The following is a 21823-nucleotide window of genomic DNA, read 5'->3' on the forward strand; positions in this document are numbered from 1 at the left end:
TTATTTTCTACTCTCCAGAGGGCCAAAACTATATTTTCTTTGGAAGAATTTTATGCAACAAACCCTTTTTCAGTTTTCTGATATAGCAGAAGAAATGTACTCCCTCTGATTCATAACTTATGTCATTTTAGAATAATCAATCAAAGAATATTATAGTATTGATAACCATTTATATATAAATAACACATATGTTGGCAACATAAAATATTTAAGCTTACTCCATTGTCAAAATGGATTGAATACATAAAATCAATATATGTAACTAGCAAGCCAATGGCCAGGGATCGGTACTTTAGTAGCGAGGCTACATATCACATATCAGGCCATGTCCTAAGGCCCAGCTTTGAGCCTATTATTTAATTCATCATACAAAAAGTATTATCAACTACTTCCTCAGTCCCAAATTGTTGGTTGTTTTAGCTTTTCTAGATTCATAAGTTTTGGTATGCACCTAGACATAATATATGTGTAGATGCATAGCAATGCCTATGAATCTCTAAAAAGCCACAATGACTAATCCACTATCGGGAAACGAGAGTTCGCCGTGTGCCACGCTAACCGCCGTGTGCAAATTCATGGGCAAACGGCGAAATCAGACTTTGTCGCGCGCCACACGTAAAGCACACGGAAAACCATGGCACACGGCGAAATATACCGGTAGTATATTCTTAAATGATAAATATTTTAAAAATTAAAATTACATTCTTAAATGAAATATACCGGTAGTGCAAATTCATTTGGAACATAGGGAGTACATTCTTTTTTAAAATTACATCGCGCTACATCATACAATATACCAGTATCTTAAATGGCATATATTTTTATATTTTTTACAAGAGGAAGTATTAGGAGCTTAGATCTATATACAATAAATTTTTTTTGGGGGGGTGCACCATATATATATACACAAAATCAACCAAAACCAATAGACGCAGTTGAACAGGTGGAGGTGTGTAGGTACTCCCCGTCTCAAATTATTAGTAATTTCGACTTTTCTACGTGTATAGTTTTTACTATGCATCTAGATATATTATGTCTAGATGCATAATAAATCTATTTATCTAGTAAAGCTAAAATGATTAAAAATTTGGAACGGAGGGAGTAGAAAACATGGCAACTGATGCTTTTACATTAGTTTGTGCCGTGCTGACATGCCTTTTTATCTCTTGCTCACCTTCCGAAGTTTTGCTTCTTGCTATTGTTCAAAGGTCCGTTATCACCACATCAATTCTTCAGTGATGTAATAATATATGTTTTTTTTGAAGGGTAATAATATATGTTTTGGCATTTGGCGTAGCAAACAGCATGCTGGCAATAAAATGAACATATGACATATGGGCCTCAATGCCCCAGGGCACAGGCCTTGCCACTTCATATGGGCCTCAATGCCCTTGGTGGAGCGATCACCTGATTCTGGCCTCACTGGCCGCCACTCTGCAGCCTGCTGCAGGTCTCTCTTATCACCGTTGCTCAAGCCGGCCACCGTGCTGTCTGCTCTCTGTCCATCTTCACTCACTAATCTTCCTTTATTCAACATGCGACTGCAACAGTTAGCAGCATTTCATTTCCGTCATCGGAGATAACATAGTCCAAAAGTTACTTGTTTTGTCTAAACAAATCAACAGAGTTAGCAGCCCGGCCATGAGCCCTTGTCGATGTATGCAAGCATGCAGCACATGCATGCCCAGTTGGTCGCCATTGACCTAGCCCAAATTCCAAGGATACAACACTTGCTGTCGCATGAACAGATCGATGCTCTGAGATGCTTTACTGCTGCAGCGCTTCTCATGCATGATCCAATAATGTAGCAAGGCCGATCAAGATGATCAAAGTCAACTGTGCCTGGTGGGAGATGGTGATGAGCTATATATATTCCGCCAGCGCCGCCGGTCGCCGTCGCCTCAATCCGGCCGCCCCGCGCGGCCGGGGGATGCCCTCCGCGCACGTGCACGCCATGTGTGTCCTCGCCTAGATCGTGCTACACCTGCTGCTGCCTGCACACATACTCCTCGAGCGCTGTCTATAACTCTATACACACACACGGTCGTCGTAACCAATTGCTGAGACAACAATGGCGCGCCTGTTCCTCCCTCGTCCCATCTTCTTGCTAGCCGGCTTGCTGGCCATCGTCTCCAACGCCGGCGTCGCGGAGGCGTGGTGGTGGTCGTCGGGGTGGAGGTGGGACTGCCTGTTCCCCAGCAGCGGCCGCAGCCACGTGGCGTCGATCGTGACGGAGGACGTGTACCGCTCCTTCTTCCTCCACAAGGACGACGCCGCCTGCCCCGCGCGCGGCTTCTACAACTACACCTCCTTCCTCCGCGCGGCGGAGGCGTTCCCCGAGTTCGGTGGCGACGGCGGCGCCGCCACCCGGAGGCGCGAGGTGGCGGCGTTCCTGGCGCAGATCTCCCACGAGACGACCGGCGGGTGGGCGACGGCGCCCGACGGGCCCTTCGCGTGGGGCCTCTGCTTCAAGGAGGAGATCCGGCCGCCGAGCAACTACTGCGACGCCAGCAGCACCGAGTGGCCGTGCTTCCCCGGCAAGTCCTACCATGGCCGCGGCCCCATCCAGCTCTCCTGGTACGTAGTACCTACGTTTCTCTCCGGAAGCTCCGATCCGATCCGCCGGCGACGGAGGAGATGACGAGATTTGCATTTGTTTTGGGGTGGTCGCATGATGCCAGGAACTTCAACTACGGGCCGGCGGGCAAGGCGCTGGGCTTCGACGGGCTGCGGGACCCGGAGGTGGTGGCGGGCGACCCGGAGGTGGCGTTCAAGACGGCGCTGTGGTTCTGGATGACGCCGCGGGAGCCCAAGCCGTCGTGCCACGACGTGATGGTGGGGCGCTACCGGCCCGGCCCCGGCGACCTGGCGGCGGGCCGGGCGCCGGGGTTCGGGCTGACGACCAACATCATCAACGGCGGGATCGAGTGCGGGCCCGGCGGCAACGCCGCGCCGGTGGAGGACCGGATCGGCTTCTTCCGGCGGTACTGCCGCATGCTCGGCGTCGACGTCGGGCCCAACCTCGACTGCGCTCGCCAGGAGCCCTATTCCTCCTAGTCGCCCGCCATTAATTTGTGCTGCTGCTGCCGCCTCTTTTCTGTTGTACTACTTGCTGATCGAGTTTCTCTTGCCGGCAATAAAAGTTGGGGTTGCTTACAAGTTTTACAAATTCAGACGGGCGAAATAGTTGAATGCGAGTACTCTGATAATCGCAAGCTCTGAGAATTAAGATGGCTGATCAAGACAGATCGAGCGAGTACACATCAACCAGAGCTCAAGCGCAACGTCGACAGGACAGGGTGAGGCCAGCACACATGACCCTCCACACACACCTTCAGGTCTCATGGCACGAATTGCTAGTACTGAATTTGCGAGCAAGAATGCGATGGGCATGCGAAGATCATTATTGGTGTTGATTTGTACCCTGACAAAGAGGGGAAGTTGTTGCCAAATTCTGAAATTCATTCATTCTTCTCCCTGACAGAAGCAGAGTCTGTTTCTGAAGAAGAAACAAGTTTTATGTGCCGTCCGCACTGCATGCGATGTCCGATGGCAGGGAGAACATTCGGCCGCCGTGTAGTGTCGCGGGTTTCATTCACAGGTCGGCGACGGCGAGCGGGGCCATATCAGATCGGCAGGGTGGCCAGCAACGCGGTTTTTTCTTTTTTATATTTTTTTTAAAATTAAAATTTCAAAAATATATGTCCGTTTTGAAATATTTCAAAAATATACCCCGGTCGCCCTCTCATAGGGCGCCAGACCCAAAGTGTAATTTTTTTTTCTTCAAATTTGCAACGAAGTCCCTGGAGAAAAAAAGGCCCAGTCGCCCGTTGGGGGGGGGGGGGCGACAGGGGCCTGTCGCCCAGCCCACGGGCGACCGCCGCTGGGCCCGGCCCACAGGGGCCTGTCGCCCCCCCCCCCCCCCCCCCCCCCGGGCGACAGGGGGGGCCTGTCGCCCCCCCTGCGGGCGACCGGGGGTATTCCCCCTATAAAAGGGCCAGCCCTCCCCTTCTCTCCTCATTTGAGCCCGAAAATTCCACCAAAAATCTAGAAAAAAAAGAGAGAAGTGAGGAGAAGGAAAGCGGCGAAGCCCTGCCGAATTCAGCACTTGTGATCTGTAGGTTAGTACATTTAGTTTAAATATTGTTATATTTAAGTACTACGTATTTAAATATGATTAATTTAATTTAATTAGTGCTATAGTAGAACCATTTAAGTAGGAGTTTAATGATACTTTAGTTTGTAGTTACGTAGTAGTGAATTAGTTTAGAAAATTAGTTCTACGCATTTATTATTACAATTGCAGTACTATTAGAGACGTGTTTATAAATTAATTATGATTTAGAATAGAATTTGGCATATGCAGTATAGAATTTGAGTGTCATCACGTAGTTATGAATACTTATACGTTGTAGTTGAATTTCATACTTAGTTTTTACGGATTATTGAATAAGGTAGTGAAGTAAAGAGTATAACTCGATAAGTATTATGTGATATACAGATATGTCGAGCAAGATGCAGTTTCAAGTATTTTATGGTGAATACAATGTTATGTATGGGCCAAATGGAGTAGATCTTTCTGCCTTTAAGCGCACATCTAGCGGCATAGATAAATCTCTGGAAAGGAGTTTTGGTTCCATATGTAAGTGGCTGCAGCGTGGGTTCCATGTTGATCCATTGACACATGTGATCACTGTCCAGTCTCTTGTTAATTGGGAGGTAGAAAGTGAATTATGGGAATTAATGATGATACACAGCACTGATGACTGGCAGAAGTACATGCAAGCAGCTCTAGAGCGTGGGTGGCCTCTGGCCATTCTTGTTCAAATCCGGGAGAAGACACAAAATGAAATCCAACATTGTGCAAATCAAGGAACTCCGAGTATTCGAAGAGAGACCAATTATGTTGAAATCCAACATTGTGCAGATCAAGGAACTCCGAGTATCCAACATGAGTCAGAAGAGACAGAGAACCAAAACATGGGACCACAGGGCCTTACTGATGAGGGAGAGAGGATACATAGCATTGTGGACGAGATGGAGGCAGAAGACCAAACCGCAATAGAGATGGAAGAATATGAGGACTCATCTGATGACGAGCAGTACTCATTGCCAAAAGAGTGGAAAGAGCATGGTTTTGGCAGTCATGTCGCAGAAGATGTACGAAATCAGGAGTGGGAGTACAGAGGGAATGAGGTAGTGCAAGGTGCAACATATCCAAACATTGAAGCCGTAAAAGATGCTGTGAGACTATGGACAATCTCATTGAAACGAGAATTCAGAGTCGTAAAGTCTGGCAGTAAAGAATATGAGGTGAAGTGTGTGAATGCTGGATGTCCATGGCGAGTACATGCATTCAAGGGAAAATGGAAGTCAAACTGGAAATGTTCCATTGTCACAGAGCACACTTGTTTGCTGTCAGAAGTTCTTTCCTCGCATCGCATTATATCATGCGACTTTGTTGCGAAGCAAATGTATGGGTTTATTATGGACAACCTAAATTATGAGCCAAAAATGATTGTTCGACACATTGAGCAGACTTACCAGTACACCATCAGTTATTTGAAGGCATGGCGGGCTAAACAAAGGGTGTTCGAGATGCGGTTCGGCACATACGAGGCATCATATGATAACCTACCTCGTATGTTATCCCAGGTTGCTGCTAGAAATCCTGGAACCTTTTATGACACATACCTTGTACTAGCCGTGACTAGGGGACAAAGAATTATGCAACGAGCCTTCTATTGCATATGTGCTTGTGTTAGAGCATTTCAGTTTTGTCTTCCGGTGATCTGCATTGATGGCACATTTTTGACTGGAAGGTATAAATGTCAGATACTCACCGCAATCGGTGTAGATTGCAACAACCAAATTGTTCCGCTCGCATTTGCATTTGTTGAGAACGAGAACATAGACAGTTGGTATTGGTTCCTTGAACGAGTGAAGATTCATGTTGTTGCTGCACGTCCAGATGTGTGCCTTATTAGTGATAGGCATGCAGGTATCCTGCAATCAATACTGAAATTGCAAAGTGGAACTGCGACAATGCCTCCATTATGGCCTGATGTCCAAAACAGGTGGTGCATTAGGCATATGGGTGCAAACTTCTATGAACACTTCAAGAACAAGGATCTTAAGAACCTGTTTAAGAGGTTGTGCACCCAAAATCAACAGAGAAAATTCAATGCATTATGGCAGATGCTTGATCAGTTGACTGCAGAGCTAGTGAAGGTAAGGGTATCAGGAGCAGGCACGAGTCAGGCTGCAGAGGCTAGGGATTCAATTGAGAAGCCATTTTCACACTGGATTTGAGGTGCACCTAAGGAGAAATGGTCATTCCTTTATGATACCAACAGAATACGGTATGGTATTCAGACAACGAACCATGCAGAGTGTTTCAATATGGTTATGCGTTCTTGTCGTGCCTTTCCACTTGTGGGAATTGTTGAGTTCATCATATATAGGTGCATGAAGTATTTCAGAGAGCGTTACAGCTGGGGTGAGGCGGTACTTGCAGCCACTTACCGTGGACTCTGTGACGGCTGCATGAAGACACATGGGAACGCTATCCTGTCAGGGTGCCCACTACTGCTACAGCTTTGGTCGTACGAGAGGCTAGCCGTTGGTCGGCCCTTTGTCAGCCACGAGCCTTACCACGGAGGCATGTACGACGACGAGGAGGACGAGAGGCCCACTATGGGAACTATCTGGATCTGGCGTCAGGTACGTTCGCAACAAATCTAATTTTGTTATTCATTGTTACATGATGTATTAGCGCAATTTTAATTTTACTTATTCGGAATGCAGAGGTCCTGGGCACATGCGCGGGTTAGACGCGCATATCCTGAGTTTGTTTCGGAGCTCGACATGCTGACGCCCGAGGACGTTATCCGGGAGCCTTACAGCCCAGAGGCTGTGGCTACCCGTGCACCAGCAGGCCTGTTTTCGCACTGCTCCGCGAATGCGAGCGTGTGGCTTACTTCCACCGTCCTGGTTTATGACATCGCGGTTGAGGCATATTGCCCCTGGAGAGTCAGGAGACAGTTTGGGCAGCGCCAGGAGTTTCCGGTGCCCACCGCGTTGGAGCGTGTCAGTCGCCAGGACCACATGTAATTATGAATGAACTTGGCTCATACATTCGTGTCGAATCTAACGATTCTTCATGGTCCACTTTGTAGGTTGTCAAGGAGTGGCTTGCCGTGCTCTGATGATTGGCTCACCAAGATGCAACCGTGGGTGGACCAATGGGAACGGGCAGACGAGCTCTTGGTCCATCCAACAGGACCACACACAGACAGCTCATTTAGGGCTTACATCACCTGGTACTTACCCCGGACTCGGGCTCGTCTGGTTTTTGTTGACACTCACCCGCAGCCACACCAGGCGAGGCCTCAGGATGGCTATGGCCGGCACCACGTGGAGGCACTAGCTGGCGCGGTGAGTCTCTTGATCATATTTGCATATATATATATATATAATCATATTCATAAGATAATTCATGTGTTTGTGACTGTACTTTTACTTAATTGATGCAGCTTCGCCTTTGCAACATGATGGAGACGGACTGCTCGACTTACTTGACGAGGGTACGTGTCGGATCCCCAATGACCCAGTTTGAGCAGACAGAGGCATGGTCGAGGCAGCGTGATCAGTTGCGTCAGGTAGCGCACAACTTCGGAAGCCGTGTGCAGTACGAAGACAGCCACGGGTCGTCTCAGGCCTCGTCGTCGTTCCCGTGTCCGTCGACCATGCACGGGCCGACGTCGCAGTTCTTCCCAAGTGCAGGTAACGTACATATCTCTTTAAAATTGCATCACGTGTTCCTACATATTTACTAATATCACATACAGGATACGATCCAGCTACTGCGTTCGGCCATACTGGAATGTTTAGAGGGACAACACCAGTTGGCGGACCGTATCCAGGGATGGTACCGGGGCCACAGATACCGGCCTACACAGGTTAGTTTATGTTTCGTATTTCGGTTTCTACATGGCATGACAAAATATACGAGCGTACGCTAACATCCACATTTTTTTGCGTAGGATTCTACCCCGATGCGGGCGCCGGACCTTCTTCTTCCTCCTTTCGACCAGATAACGAGACCTTCACCTTAGACGACTTCGACAGCTTGAGTCCAGAAGAGCCTGCCGCGCAAGGTGACCCCGATGTCTTGGGGTATTCACAGCTAGGAGGAGCACCACTTGGGATCTCTCAGCAGCAGACACCACAGCCCCTTGCGCGTCCTGAGCGACAGGTGAGGTCTCCGGATGTTCTCACCTACTCCGAGGGACATGTCCGTGCCCAGCAGAGGGCTAAGAGGGTCCGACGCCCTAGGGGTGGTTAGATGTATCTGATGTTTATTTGTAATGAGATAGCTGTGGACCGCTTATTTGTATCCGATGTTTATGATTGTGGTAGGTTACTTGTCATTTGTTTCTATAGATATTATTGATGTTAACTTATTATGTTTGTGGGTTCCATAATGCTCGTGAAATAAGGGAAGTTCTTGCGATTTTTTCCCGTGATTTAATGAAGGACAAGTTACGTGCGGTAGGAGTTAGCGGCCGAGATCTTGCCGACGATGATGACGAATACACGCACGAATAGCTCAAAATAGGTCCCTGGAAAAAAAAAGACATGTCGCCCCCCAACGGGCGACAGGCCCCTGTCGCCCTAGGGGTGGGCGACAGGCCCCTGTCGCCCCCCCAACGGGCGACTGGGCTTTTTTTTTCTCCAGAGACTTCGTTGCAAATTTGAAGAAAAAAAAAATTACACTTTGGGCCTGTCGCCCTATGGGAGGGCGACCGGGGTATATTTTTGAAATATTTCAAAACGGACATATATTTTTGAAATTTTAATTTTTTTAAAATATAAAAAAGAAAAAACCGCGTCAGCAACCGGACCGGCGGCGCATCGGGCCGGCTGCCCCGTCGTTCGCTCCTCACTCAGGAGTCATTCGGCCCGGCCCGGCCCGGTCCGTCTGGAATTTCCCCCCCTTTTTTCCAGGCCTGAGTGCGGCCTGCAACTGTTTCGTGTCATCTCCTCACCGGAGCGTGCAGGAGCAGGAGCTGGAACCGGAGGAGAAGACAGAGAGGCTGGTGAGTGGCGTGGCGCACGAGCACGAATGTTGTCTGGTTGGGATCCTAGGCAGGGCAAGGCAGCCCGCGTCCAAACAAAAGAGATGATGATGTGATGCAAGGCAAGGCAAGGCAAGGCTGGCAGAAAAGGTTGCTGAGTTTGTTTGTCGCGGTAAACTCTGAATCCATCTGAAACGGCCGGGGGTAGGCAGCAGCTGAAACTGAAAGCCTGATGAAACAAGCTTTGCACCGCGTTCTCAGGGCGCGTTTCTCGTCTCGACTCCGAACTGGAATCGTCTGTCGCGCTGCTCGGTAAGCCGAGCGGACTCCTCATGAGCACGGCGCGGCCTTTTAGTCAGGTCCTTGCTGCTTCGTCGACTATACACGTGTTTGCTCTGACGGTTGCGGAACGAAGCGCGGTCAGTAGAATCGGCGCAGAGATGGCTGCCTGGCTGATTTGGCGTGAGAGAAAAACACTGCTGGCTGGCTGGCTGATTTGGCGTGAGAGAAAAATACTGTTGTGGCTGGCTGAATCTCCCAGCCGAACAAGGCGATGGATTGCATCGTACAAGATCGTCGGAGACGACAAGTTGACAACTTCATCATAGAAACGAAACCACTGCTGCGTGCCGCTGCACACACGGTTGGATCGACACGTTGTCGCTGATATGAAGCAAGCGCCTTGATCACAGCATATAATTTTCAGTAACCTTGATCGATTGCAGCGATCCATGAGCTAGAGAGAGGAGTACGCCTCAAATCCTCAACAACAACAAAAGATCAGACATGATGTTTCTCAAAAAAAAAAGCTCAGACATGGTGAGCAGCGAAATCAGCACTGGGATATAATCAACCAACAAAGCACGGGTAAATAAATACAAGAGCGGGGGCGACGAAACTAAACAGGAGCACTAGTACATCATGGCACGAACACACATGAAGTGGAGCACTCATCGACAGATTCGATCAGGATCCCCACTGGCATAGCATAGACAGAAGACGATACTACTCGTACTACTTGGTGATGGCGTAGACGGCGTAGATGATGCCCGGGATGTAGCCGAGGAAGGTGAGGAGGAGGCAGATCCAGAACTCGTGCCCGCACCCGTGCTTGAGGAACACCCCCAGCGGCGGCAGGAGGATGGCGATCAGGATGTCGATGCAGTTGGCCTTGCCCTCCGCCATGCTCTCTGCTGCCTCTGTCTCTCTTTCCTGCTGGATATGAGGCTCAGCGGTCAGTGCCGTGCGGCTCGCGCAGTCTCTGGCTTGTTGGAAGAAGAATTGGATTCCTCCTCTTGGGGCTCGGGCCGATCGATTTATAGACGGGAGAGTGGCGCCCTGGGGGGGCCGGGCCGGTAAGTGGGAACAGGCGGACGAGATGGAGAAACCAGCGGAGGACACGTACGGTGGCCGCCGCGGCGCACAAGTGGCCTCCATCCGGCGATCCGCGGCCGGGCGCCGGCGCCGCGCGTGCATGCCGCGTGACTAACGTCGGCCTGCCCGCGACGGCGACCGGAGCAGCCCGGTCTCGCTTTGCTTCCCTCCCAACCAGTACATCAATGCCACGGGGGTGCGCGGGGGCCCCCCTGGTAGTCAAAGAAATGATGATATTTTGCGTGTGCCGCCGGAGATGCTACTAGTAGCCAGGAGTGGAATTCCTTGGCTGCTAAGCACCCCTCTTTCCAGGCACCCTCACACCAAGGGCACGCGCCTCGCGATGGCGTCGGCGACCTCCCTTCCGGTAGTGCTACCCGGACCGGACGACGACGCTGCCCCGCCGGCCGGCCGGGGCTAGTACCCTCTACCGGCATGGCGGGCCAGCCTGCCTGCCACCCTGACACGGCTCGGCCGGGGAGGGGAGGAAGGAAGGATCGGATTGGCTACACTCCCCGCGGCAGAAGGCGTACTAGTATTGCATAATATGATACTCCAAAATATTTTAGGAAATATATCAGGTGTAAACTAATTTTTTTGTGCAAACTAGGAAAACTTCAATCCGGGCTATTAGATCAATATCCAAGGAGATGGCGTAGAGAAGTGAGAGAAGAGATTTGTAAAAGTGTGATTACCCAGTTTAAGGGCAGGTTCAGATTGTAAAATTACACATCCCCATATTCTTTAGATGTTGATCCAATGACTCAGATTGAAATTTCTATATTTTACATAGAGGTTGGTTTGCGTCTGATACGTTCCCATTAATGCCCACAATGAATTGCCACCGCTCTCCATACTTATCTCCTCTCCATGCATATCAACAAAATTGATAATTTAGCATAGAATTTACTACTTTAAAACTTTTCATAAAACCTTCATTAAAACTGGTCCTATTATTCTACACTGTTTCCCGTAGGATGGACGCCAATAATATATCACTGTAACGTAAACGAAAGCCAGCCAGAAGACTACTGCTTCTGATGGGCCAATACTTTGCAAGAAAAGGGCCCAGCACTATTCACATCCTTACGAGATGAGTGGCAGCATGTGAATTGTCGCTGTTTTGAGAGGGATGAACATGAGAGGGGTTAGTTGCACAGGAACATATCAGGTGTAAACCAATTTTTTCATGCAAACTATAAAAACTTCAATCTAAACCATCAGATCAACATCTAAGGGGAGAGGCGCAAAAAGATGGGAGGGGAGATTTGCAAAAATGTGATTATCCAATCCAAGTGGGGTCCAGATTGTAAAATTATGCAATCCCTCATACCCCTTCGATGTTGATCCAATGACTCAAATTGAAATTTATATAATTTGCACGAAAAAATTGGTTTGCACCTGATACGCTGCCTAGTTGCACCCTCCAATCGTGGTACAAAAATTAAATATCCCTAGAATTCTACGGTTTTCAGGCCCACCCTAGTATGCTCGGGAGTTATGGCACACAAAAGTACGGAAAGGCATGGGATGATGGCCCATGGTCTGCTATAGATTGCTGTTTGGTTTAGGCCCTGTTTAGTTTACACCCTATAAATCCTGTAAACACAAAAAAAACATCACAACCCATCTGTGCAAAATTTTTTATAAATATATTTCATTTAGTACTTCAAATTAGTAAGATTCTTTCGCAAAAAAAATTTGCGTTTCAACTAAACAGGCCCTTATTCGTTGAATCCAAACCTGCCTTCAACTCAGACAAATTTGAACGTTACAGCAGTACCGCACCTGCTGCTTCTTAATTCGTTGCTACACCGCAAAGGTTTCGAATTCGTCGTGCAAGCATACGTGGCCTCTTAACACGCGTTGGCAGCCAGCCAATAATCCCTCGCATGCATGTGACTGAAGATTGAAGGAGTACACAGTGTCACGGTGTTGCGGCATGGCATCACAGGATAAACCCTCACACTGTATACATACATATATAGACTAAGACATGCAAACAACAATTAACCCATGCATATCCTTGGACTAATGTCAGGCAGGCACCATCCCCACGGCAGACAGGGTTCGGCTGGAAACCCTTTGTGGTTAGAGGCAATCAGCAGCTTGCTCAACAATCCTCTTCAAGACTGCAGTCCTATGTCTGGATCAAAGGGATTGAAGACTTGCGACTTTCTCTTCTTCTGCTCGCTTCTTCGGCCTGCGGAAAATTTGAAAGTTGTGTTGTCCCTTTAGCAGTAAAAAAGTTTACGAACTAAACTACACAACCTAGGAATCTTTATTTTCTCCACCTCTTTTCTTTTAACGGGGATGGCATTGTAAAGGACACAAAATAACAGCTTCAAGAAATAGCATTAAATGTTCCATCTCAGCTCTTTCCTCACCTACTAGAATTATTAGGCTCCTCTTTTCCACCTTCCTCATTAGCTACAACGTCGACAACAGGCTCATACAGATACCATTCCTTCCTTTTCCTGATACACCAAAACGGAAAAGCACAAGCAAGGGAGTTTTAAGACCAAACTGTTGTAAACTAGTAGCGTATTAGTACAAAACCAAAGAGAACATTGTCAGTGACCAATTCCCTGCCTTACATGCCTACCAGATGACATAAATGATACTATCATAACCCAACTACACTAATCATTAAGCAGATCAATGTTTCGAGAAGAAAAGAACGCACCGAATGACGCTTCCTTTGCTGCCAAAATACTTGAATAAGTCCACCGCGTTGTTCACGGCTTTGCTGCAAAACATGGCCACATCAATTTCATATAACAAACAGGGAAACACAAAACAGGAAGGAGAGCATTTAGTTCGAATATGCTGATTAGTATCTGTATTTATCCAGCTACCCTAGATATTTGTTCAAAGGTAAAACAGTAAATTCTTCCACGAACCTATTCGAAGAAAACTCTGGTGCTCGCCTTCCCTTCTTTGACAATTGCTTCTCTCTCATAACAGAGACACTCTGACTAGCAATCTGCAAAGTATTTTTTTTTTCACTAGAAGGCCTTACCAAAAAGAAGATTAACAGTATATGTGAAGCAGCAAATTTTTCCAAGTTCTGCCGCTAAGGAACATCAAAGCAGTTTCATGATATTGTGATCTAGAATTTGCACAGGAAAGTTCATCTAACCTCATAAAGCTGCTCACGGATGGAAACAGCTATTGCCGGCTGCACATCAAACAAAAGACTGTCAACGTAAACCAAAGCTGCAGAAACTAATGCGCACAAGCATTTAAATGAAAATAATTGCAGTGCAAGAAATATTCATATTCATGTAACAGCAAATTACGACTAAGCCAATCACGAGTTCTGCATCCAGCGAAAATTAGAAATATTTGGCAATAATAGTAGTGGCAGTTTGCTTGACTTGCAATTACAACATAGTTTAATGCATGCTCTTCTCATCAAGTAACCGCACCCGTATGACAATTAGGCGGGACTGCAAATGTGTAAATAGGGGCCAGCTAAGATGGGAAACCCTCGTCATAAAAGCTGCTGCTTCAGCTGAATTAAAAGTTCATTACACTGACCACTAAGATTTCATGATTTAAAGCATACCCCGACTTCAGGATCTGTGATGTTCAAATCGTCACATAGCATCCTCGCAAATTCCTCAGGGTCACTATCAAGGTTGCCAATATCCTGACCACCAAAAATGCAGGTGAATTAAAGCAAATCTTCTGGACATGAGGACTCCTAGAATTTACAAATACACGCATACATACCCATAAGAACTGGTCTCTTATTACAGTGTTGTTCACTCGGAGGTCAATCTGCAGATTCACCATACATAAGCTATCACTTGAATACATAAACTTCATTCATTTGAGTATAAAAATACAAGAGGCCCAGAAACAGTCTGCTGATGTGCAACAATTAGACAGATAAAAGCTAACCAAACCTTGAGAGGCACAATCTTCTCCTTGATCTGCATCTCCTGCCCCTCGTAGGAGCGGAACTCCGCAAGTTGCCCCTGTTTGCAGTAATACAATTGATCAAATAGTAAACAACAAAGGTGCAGCATTTCAAGACAAGACAAGCAAGCAACAAACGATGAGAGAGAGAGAGAGGCACCTGTATGGACTGGAGCATCTGGGGGACGAAATTGGCCGGCAGCTTGAGGTCCTTTGCCGTCCGCTTGGCGAAGCTGATGATCTCCGAGTCGGGGTCTGCGCGCCAGGTGCGGCAAGGGAATCAATCCGGCGACCGAGCGACAAAGCAAAAGGCAAGTGGGGGGATGAAGCAAGACACGAAGCGGAGATGGGTGCAGGCAGGCCACCTCGCGGGTTCCAGGTGAAGGCGTCCCTGTAGCGCTGCCCGTCCACCTCGAGGTCGACGCGTATCGGCACCAGGTTGTCCCTCGTCGGCCTGCGGCGAGGAGGAGCCGGAGAGGAACGAATCAGCCACCGCCCCCCGTCTTCCTCCGCAGCAATCGATCCGAGGGTTTCTCTCTGATGGAAGAGGATTTAGGAGAGGGGAGAGGACGTACATGCGGAAGTTGACGGTGGAGGGCCTGGAGGCGCCTAGGCTGACCGTCTTCATCTCGGTAATATCTCGCCGCCGTCGCCGTGCCCTCCCGATGCTTCCTCGGTCGGCGCCGCCGCGCTGCGTGAAGAGAAGGGTCTATTTGGGCCTAAGAACTTTTGAGGAATCTTATTTGGACCGGACTCTGGAAACGGTGATCCATGGGCCATAAGCTTAAGACCCATTACTTGCTGATCTGGCCCAGTTTGTACCCATAAGAGAATTTTTTTAGAAAGGAAAATTTTATTGATTTCAAGCACAATACATAAAGGTGATAAATCGTCTTGAAATTTTCCCGACTTATACCTAAAACGACACACAGCCTAAAAAAGAGTTTGATATAGATATAAGAGGAATATTTTTTACACGTGTGTGGCCTGTTTGCAAGACGGCACGCTGCAATTAGGTTCACTGACATGACACATGAGCAAGATTGGAGCGTAATGTTTGTATTTTTTTTTTGAAGAAATGTAGCAAGTAGTTAGGACTTATATTTTCTAGAACAGGAGGGAACAATAATTTAAACAGGCATGTACTACTTAAGGCAATTAATGATGATGAGGACGCGATGATTCAACAAGTAAGCACTAATTTTATCGTCATGAAATGTGCAAGCATATAATAAAAAATCATTGAATTGACAAGGAGGTCTCTATCCCGATCAAGTCATGCATCTTGGTAATCAAGTAAAGGTTAAGGCAGAAGTTTACATCGATATGGCGATGGGTATTTGATCATAGACATAGACGACACACACCTTGATTGAGTAATTAATCACGATCTCTTCGGCAAAACTAAACCACAGGACCCATTTTTATTGTGCTATGTATCTGCTGCAGTATATTATATTGTTTGGTGAGCACTCATATTTAATCAAGTCGGTGATGTTTCTTAATTAGCTATACGACTCGATATGAACCTCCATGATTGCGTGAGCCAACTTGTGTATTTGAATATCTATATTTATGATTTTTTCTATTAAGTTATTTATAAAAAGAGTTAGAAAATATGTAACTACTTCTCAGGACTAATCTACACATGCAAAATATGAACCTATCCATCCAACTCAGAGCGGACGGCCCACATAGGCTCAAAAGTCACGGGAACAGCAAGTCAAGGAATCCCGATTGCCTCAAAGTATGACTTGAGTTATATATGAGATACTATATAGTTATAGATATTAGAGAACTTATATAATAATCTTTTGGACCATTATGTGACCTCAAATGAAAAAGATTTCAACTACAAAGTTTTATATCTCGTCATTGTCTACAATTTTGATATAAAGTTTGACTTCATTCGAGATTACATGAAAAAGTTGTGAATTTTTTTTTTTTGTGTGGAACCATTTGTAGGGGCGGGCTATGCCATTACCCACCCCTAAAAAATGCATATGTAGGAAGGGTGAGGCCATGATCCACCTCTACAAATGCCACCATTTTTAGGAGCGGTTCATGGCGTCACCCGCCCCTAGAAATGCTCTTTTTAGGGGCGGGTGACGCCATGAACCGCCCCTGAAAATAGCGCTCATTTTTGGGGCGGGTGAGGGGTGGCCCGTCCTTAAAAATGCTTTTCTAGGGGTGGGTTGGATGCTACACTAATCCCACTCTATTTGTAGTGACGGATGACATTTTGGTCCGTCCCTAAAAAAATCGAAGCGTTCCTGCAAATCGTTTTTTAATAGTGATCGAGCCCCAGCCGCGGCGAGGGATGGCCATGGCTCCTGGCCGCAGTCGCCAAGCTCGTTCAGGCGCGCCCCGCCGCCGAGCGGCAACACCAATAACCTGCCGTTGGTTAGCTGGAACTTCATCACCGGCTCGGCGCAGCCTGGCAGCGGCGGCATGGCGCGGTGGAGGAGGCCGCCGCCCCACCCCCCACGCAGCTTGCCTGAGCCGGCCCACCGGTCCCCGCCGCCGCCGAGGGCGGGTATGTTTTGCATGTGTTGATGAAGATCTCTAATATATAGCAGAGCCGAAATTTGCACAGCGTGCTGCGTGTGTGTAGTGTGTACGCAGGGTGAAGCAAACACCACGTGAATTTAATTTTGAACCGAGACTTGCTCTATCTAAAGGCACCATCGACGGCTGAAGAGATTTGGATCAAATGTTGAAAAATTATCAGGCATCTGCACGTAATAATAAATCGTTATGATCAACATGCGAGGAGGGAAAAATACTAGTAATGCATGGGCTATAATTATGCCTGTCCAAAATATCCCTCGACACCGTACCTGTTCATGATTTGGATACCATGCAAGTGATATCAACGTATCATCCACTAAAAAAAGAAAGATATCAACGTATCACCAGCCGCTATACTTCACCTCCGTGTGTCGCGTTCTATGATGGCCTGGAGCAAAGAGTGCAATTTTGTGTTTGAAAAAAAAATCTCACAAAGAGTGCAATTCTAAAAATTGGATCTCAACTACCTGTATAATTAAGGGGCTAGATTTGACTTGCATGCTAAAACTAACATCATGACAAACAAATAAGGGTACGGAGTTCTTTTCAAATCACCATTAATCTGTCTAAAAAAATTAAAATTGCACTTTTCATAAAATGGAGTGACGGAGGGAGTAATCACAGAGGTCACTAACTCACTACAGTATTGACTGTTGCTGTTCTTGACTTTTGGATGGGAATTAATTTAGTGACAGGGGATATTGAGAGGGACTACTACTCAACTTTATAAAGTTTGTGTCATGTATAAAAAGCGAAGGGAAACTCTCCCCACAATGGGCTATATCGAGTCATTTTTTCATATCGCTTGCATTGCACAAATTTTGTGTGGTTGATCGAGCTCCGGGTGGGAGTGCACAACATGGAGGACTCGAGCTTGTTCATGCAGTGGGCCATTGACACGCTGCTGAACGAGCACCCGGAGCCTGCCATCGTCGGCGACGGCTGCGGCGAGGCAACCTTCCCTTCGCTCCAAGCGCTCCGCGACGCCTCCCACGCCGTGGAAATGGTCCGGGAGCTGACGGCCGACGAAGCCCACCATGATGCGGCCAACAGCTGGAGCTCCGGCGACGGCGACATCACGGACGGCAGCGGCGGCGGCGGCACTACTGTTCGAGCCCCAGCCGCGGCCAGGGATGGCCATGGCTCCTGGCCGCAGTCGCCGAGCTCGTTCAGGCGCGCCCCGCCGCGGAGCGGCAACACCAATAACCTGCCGTTGGTTAGCTGGAACTTCGTCACCGGCTCGGCGCAGCCTGCAGGCAGCGGTGGCATGGTGGTGGAGGAGGCCGCCGCCCCACCCCCACGCAGCTTTCCTGAGCCGGCCCACCACGGCCACGGGTCACCGCCGCCGACGGGGAGAGCCTCCCTGAGAAGCCAGGGAGCCGCATCGTCGGCGTCGTACGCGCCAGACCACATCATCGCCGAGCGGAAGCGGCGGGAGAAGATCAACAAACGCTTGATCGAGCTCTCCACTGTCATCCCCGACCTCAAAAAGGTTCCCCAAGAACACTGCAGCCCTTGTTCTCCCCAGCCACCAAATCCCTGCACAGATCGATTGCAGAGAATAGTGATGCAACTGCTAATTAATTAACCTGTTACCACTCACCAGATGGACAAGGCAACGATCCTCTTCGACGCGGCCAAGTACGTCAAGGAGCTCCAGCAGCGGCTTAAGGCCCTGGAAGAGGAGGCCACCGCCGCCGGCAGCAACGCCAGGAGCAACGAAACCGTGGTGCGCGTCAAGAAGCCGTGCAACGCCGCCGTCGCGGCGCCCGACGAGAATGGCTCCCCGTCGTCGGCAGCGTCGGCGTCGGGGCCACCAGCGACGGGCAAACCAGCAGCTCTTCCAGAGATCCAGGCACGGTTCTCGGAGAAGAGCGCGATGGTGAGGATCCATTGCGGGGGCGGCAAGGGGGTGGCCGTGACGGTGCTCGCCGAGGTCGAGGATCTCGGGCTCAGCATCGTCCATGCCAACGTCATGCCGTTCTCGGCTTGCACCGTGATCATAACCATCACGGCCAAGGCAAGTCTGCTTTCATTTCTTTTCGCTTGTTGTTTTCTGCATTAATTCGACACTGATGAATTATTATTATTGCATCTCATCAGCAAGCTGTACTAGCTGCTGATCGATAACCTTTTAATTTGGTGTACCAAATGTCTGAATGATGTTTCTAGTCAGCTGCTGGTTAGGAGGAACGCGTTTTAATAATAGTGCAAGAAAGTAGCAAAAACACAATTGGGGTACTTAGTGTCACGAAGCTCACGGGGTGCAATTCTGCCATGCATTGATGTTATTTTAGTTCATGTCGTGATAATACTTTTCCTTAGCCAAAAACGAGAGTGCATTTAGTGCACTAATTCTATCGTGTCGCTTAAGAGTAAGAAAACTAATTAGTTTTTACTAGCTAGTAGCAGAACGTTGTTTTAATAACAAAAACATGCATGATTCAAATCTAAATTTTAATTTGGATCTTGATTTCATGTTGAGGTTAAGATACATTACTAGCTTGATTCGTTCCCATAAACATGAAACCTATGCACACAGCGGAACAAGGTGAGTGCTGATTTAATCATGGCCCTTGTATATGATAATGTCTCATGAGCTAGCACTACAGATTTATTGGTGTGTATCAGATATATCTGTGTGAATGCGTGCACTGAAGAAATTTGATAAATGCTATTTTCTCTTGCTGAATTTGAACACTCCATCCCATAATACTTCACATTGGTTAGTTCAAGTTCAACTAATCAACGTCAATGCAAACATATAATCTACATCCACATATGAGGCACTTATTTTAACTTTGGGGCTTGAAAAGTACCATATAAAATCCAAATTTTTTTCCTTTGCTTGTGATAACAATGCAAGAAAAGGGTTGAATTATTAATTACTAATTTAGTATGGCCATACTATAACAGTGTTTACAGATACATCTATATAAGAATTGTTGTTATGAAAAATGACACTGACCACATAGTTTGGTCAGACCAGTTTACTGTAATAGTGAGATTAATCAATTAGATTTATTTGCGTGTGCAAAAACTATGTGTCTGTTTCCTGTAATAAGCAATATAATAAAACTGCACACACATAGGAAATACAATTAAATGAAAAAATATTGAGTGCATATATGCGTTTGTGGTGCATAAGAATTACAAAGTAACACCACAACAATATATGCGAGACAAAATCTACTAGTATATAGGTTGACATTTCTCGTCAAAGTACTACTGCGCTCAATGTCAATCTTGTGAGTGCTTGCTTTTCTATTCAATACCGTACCTTTATTTTTTTTCTCGAATACACAGGAGAGTTGTGTGTATCTTTAATTCTTTATATTAAGCACAAAGAGATTTTAGTACAACACCCTAAGAGCGCTCATGAGGCCACTACTGATTACAGGAGAGCAAAACGGAGCAAGGCCGTAAGCAAAGTGGAATGCGTTTTTTTATTCAATACCTTTATTTGTGTTGAAAATTAGTTTGTAGTATTCATGGAAAAAGACTGTTCATTCAATTAGATGGTTCTACTCATGGTATTAGCTTTAATTTATCTATTCTGTTTTTACTACTTTTATCTCATTATATATGTGCTAATACGTACAGTACGTGCAACCCCAATAATTGTTGACTTCAGGTGGAGGAGGGCTTCACCATAACAGCGGAGGAGATCGTAGACAGGCTCAACTCTGCACTATCACATCAGCATATCAACTGCAACGGCGGCACTGAAGAAACAGAAAATTGACTAGCGCAGTGCGCAACGGTGGAATAATTAATATATCTAGATACATGCGCGTGGGTACCTTTTTTTTTTGTAAATAAGTTTGATGGCTTGGAAATTTTTGTTGGTGTGTGCAACTAGCTAGCGTTGCATGAGATTGACTAGCAAATTGCATGCACTAGTACAGAGTGTGAAGTGATATGTGAAAGTGTGGTGTGGACGTGCACACAGATGCTTGCAAGTTGCTAATAATAATAAGCTAGCATATTGATGAAGCGATACAATTGAGGTTGAACTAATTTCAACGTCATGGAAAATATGCAAGCATGAATACTTGACAATAATAAGCTGATATCATTAACCGCTAGGATATGATCAAGTCATGTGCCATCAAGCTAGAAGGATAGTAGTGCAAAAGTTTGAGATCGAAAGCGATCGAGTTTGGATAGGTTAGGTTAACTAGAGAATCAACACACCTTCTTGGAGTGACCATGATCTCCATTCGGCAAACCCCTGGACCCATTTTGATTGCGCTATATATGTATCTGACGTATACTATTGTTTGGTGAGCGTTCATGATCGAAAACCAGTGACATTTCTTAATTTGCTAGACAGCTCTATATATGGATCTCCGGGATTGTATATCAACCAACTTCAGATTATTTAAGCGTATATATACCTGTATTTTTAATGTCCATTTGTTGTGAAGCAGATCGAAACATATATGCATGGCCCAAAATTAAAAAAAAAAGTTTCTCCCATATAAAAACAATATTAGTTTCTCCTAGTGACCACATGGCAGTGAGTATTTTATTCATCACTACCACATCAAATATTTTGTAAACATTTCACAACTACTACAGGCAGGTTCGATATAGTACCATTTTTTTTTGTCCTCCTCTAGACGTACGTCTAGATAGGCACCGATGATTGCAGTGCAAAGGCATTGGAGACAGCAAAAGATAGGCACGTTCAAAAGCTACTGGATAGTTTAACATCTCGGCTTATAACATTAATAGTACTAGTATAGGAGGTGCATGTATCATATAAGGGTTTAACACATCAGATTACAAATATAGTAAAGTAGTAGGAGTTGCGTATCCGGGCGACGTGACCGCAACATCAAGGACCCTATCACTACGACGACTAG

General features: G+C 46.7%; 3 protein-coding genes across 3 annotated transcripts; 2 read left to right on the forward strand and 1 right to left on the reverse strand.

Moving 5' to 3' along the window:
- Positions 1-1924: 1924 nt before the first annotated feature.
- LOC120701210 (chitinase 10-like) lies at positions 1925-3169 on the forward strand. The gene is made up of 2 exons (XM_039985346.1): positions 1925-2577; positions 2682-3169. The coding sequence occupies exons 1-2, from the start codon at positions 2072-2074 to the stop codon at positions 3055-3057; spliced, it is 882 nt and encodes a 293-aa protein (XP_039841280.1). The 5' UTR covers positions 1925-2071; the 3' UTR covers positions 3058-3169.
- A 9147-nt stretch (positions 3170-12316) lies between these two features.
- LOC120697386 (chromatin structure-remodeling complex protein BSH-like) lies at positions 12317-15130 on the reverse strand. Its single transcript, XM_039980595.1, has 11 exons — positions 14957-15130; positions 14747-14835; positions 14542-14636; positions 14369-14440; positions 14193-14240; positions 14026-14109; positions 13597-13635; positions 13358-13440; positions 13141-13203; positions 12842-12931; positions 12317-12657 (listed from the first exon to the last, which is right to left on the reverse strand). Exons 1-11 carry the CDS (start codon positions 15007-15009, stop codon positions 12606-12608), a joined length of 768 nt encoding a protein of 255 aa, XP_039836529.1. The 5' UTR covers positions 15010-15130; the 3' UTR covers positions 12317-12605.
- A 2575-nt stretch (positions 15131-17705) lies between these two features.
- LOC120697387 (transcription factor bHLH18-like) lies at positions 17706-20948 on the forward strand. Its single transcript, XM_039980596.1, has 3 exons — positions 17706-18444; positions 18559-18972; positions 20587-20948. Exons 1-3 carry the CDS (start codon positions 17812-17814, stop codon positions 20695-20697), a joined length of 1158 nt encoding a protein of 385 aa, XP_039836530.1. The 5' UTR covers positions 17706-17811; the 3' UTR covers positions 20698-20948.
- The last annotated feature ends 875 nt before the right edge of the window (positions 20949-21823 follow it).

This window comes from Panicum virgatum, chromosome 3K (assembly GCF_016808335.1).
Source record: "Panicum virgatum strain AP13 chromosome 3K, P.virgatum_v5, whole genome shotgun sequence".
Taxonomy (NCBI): domain Eukaryota; kingdom Viridiplantae; phylum Streptophyta; class Magnoliopsida; order Poales; family Poaceae; genus Panicum; species Panicum virgatum.